The sequence below is a fragment of the Mytilinidion resinicola genome (genome assembly GCF_010093595.1).
Source record: "Mytilinidion resinicola strain CBS 304.34 unplaced genomic scaffold BDZ99scaffold_31, whole genome shotgun sequence".
Taxonomy (NCBI): Eukaryota; Fungi; Ascomycota; class Dothideomycetes; order Mytilinidiales; family Mytilinidiaceae; genus Mytilinidion; species Mytilinidion resinicola.
In genome coordinates this window covers 433,992-435,958 of record NW_022985467.1, presented here as the reverse complement: position 1 = coordinate 435,958, position 1,967 = coordinate 433,992, and the positions used below count along the sequence as shown (strand labels likewise).

General features: G+C 50.6%; 1 protein-coding gene across 1 annotated transcript; it reads left to right on the top strand.

Moving 5' to 3' along the window:
* Positions 1-1,442, top strand: BDZ99DRAFT_201768 (uncharacterized protein). Its single transcript, XM_033713256.1, has one exon. It carries the CDS (start codon positions 245-247, stop codon positions 1,238-1,240), a length of 996 nt encoding a protein of 331 aa, XP_033569628.1. The 5' UTR covers positions 1-244; the 3' UTR covers positions 1,241-1,442.
* Positions 1,443-1,967: the final 525 nt, after the last annotated feature.

Below are 1,967 nucleotides of genomic sequence, written 5' to 3'. Positions count from 1 at the left end.
CTCTCCGTCTTCTCCGCCCTCAGATAGGGCCAGCATCACATCAGCCGCGGGCGATGGCACCTCTCCACCTTCTCCACCAAGTTCCTCCTCAGCCGTAGTCGATGGCGCTCCACCTTCTCTGCCCTGTTCCTCCTCACACGAGGCTAGCAACGCATCAGCGAAAGGCGATGTCAAAATCGAAAATTGCAAAAAATTACTTCAAAAGTTGGATTCTCTCTACGGAAAAGTTCAAAAGTTTACAAATATGGAGATACAAGATGCAATTGGGAATCCGCCAAGCGAACAGCGAGATTATCGCCTTTTAGATTTCTCATATGGCACCAGCATGCACAACAAGAGCACTCAAGCTAAGCTTCGAGCTATCCTCGCCGAGAGAAGCTTTGCGTTAGAATTTGAGCTATGGGAATTAGGAAAGGGTCCCTCAAAAGTTCAAGCGATTACAGAAAGCTTAAAAGCTGCGGCGCAACCAAAAGAAGGCTCAGACGCTGCGTCGCAACCAAAAGAAGGCTCAGACGCTGCGTCGCAACCAAAAGAAGGCTCAGATGCTGCGGCGCAACCAAAAAGAGGCTCAGACGCTGCGGCGCAACCAAAAGAAGGTCGAGCTTGCCAGCGAAAAACATTCCTAACGGGAATCGGAACTCCTATTACTGATTTATCGATCTCGTTAATCGCCCTTGGTCGCGGGATAAAACTTCTTGTCATCGAACGTTTGCTCAAGATCGTCCTCGGCGATGACGAAGAGATGGGCATCGCTGGAATAACATCCTTTTCGCCGTTTGTATATCATTCATGGCGATCGCTATCTTATGATCAAGTTCCAATTTTCATCCGAGAATTCAAAAACAATAGCAAACTGCTAAATCATGCCAAAGAGACGACGCCCTGGATAAAGGAAGCCCAATTTCATTACAATAGTCAAATTAATCGTAGCGCAAAGCGGAAACGACAGCAGCTCACAACTTTATCGTACTATTCTGCTCCAATGGCTCCTCGTATCTCTCGCCGCAGGCTGATGCACTCGGGTGAACTCGCAAATGCTTCTAGGTATCTAGCCCGTCCACCTCCAAACTGCCGAACTCTAACGCTGATCCTCCACAAAGTCAATCATACTCGCAATCTTTCACCACCCCTCCCTCAGAAAGCGTCACCAACATGCCAACACACAACCATCAGACTGAACACTCAGGTTACTTATATCGATCTCCCATGCCACAGGGAGATAGGTGGGGATTATGCTTAGGAGCGGGAAATGGTGTGTGACACAGAGCCTACTTTTTAGCAAAGCTAACGTCTCTTTACAGGCGAATATACTCGGCAGCCGCAGACTCAAGAAGGTCCAGGTAAGTATAGAAGATTTGTTTAAACCACAGCTATTGCTGATACCTAAAAGGCCATTATGGGGGACCACAGTTCCCACTGGAGGACATCCGAACCAACCACGACGACACGATCGTACGGCCCCCTGGCATGCCAAACAACCCCTCCGACATCCCAATCAACTACCACGACGACATTTTCGCATGGCCCGCCGGCATGCCAACCGACCACCCCGATATCCCAAACAATTACCACGACGACACGATCGTACGGCCCCCCGGCATGCCAACCAACACCCCCGATATCTCAAACAATTGCCACGACGACACGACCGTACGGCCCGCCGGCATGCCAACCAACCCCTCCGACATCCCAATCAACTACCACGACGACATTTTCGCATGGCCCGCCGGCATGCCAACCAACCCCTCCAACATCCCAATCAACTACCACGACGACATTTTCGCATGGCCCGCCGGCATGCCAACCAACCTCTCCAATATTCCCCTCCAACAAACCGACTAGCCTCTTATGGCATCCACGCTACATAACTCACGCCGTCGCTGATATATGCCGACTGCCCAGCGGCGCAGAAGATAGCATGGCCCAAAGAGATACTTTTGCGATCTGGGGAGTGTTCGTATTGGGTT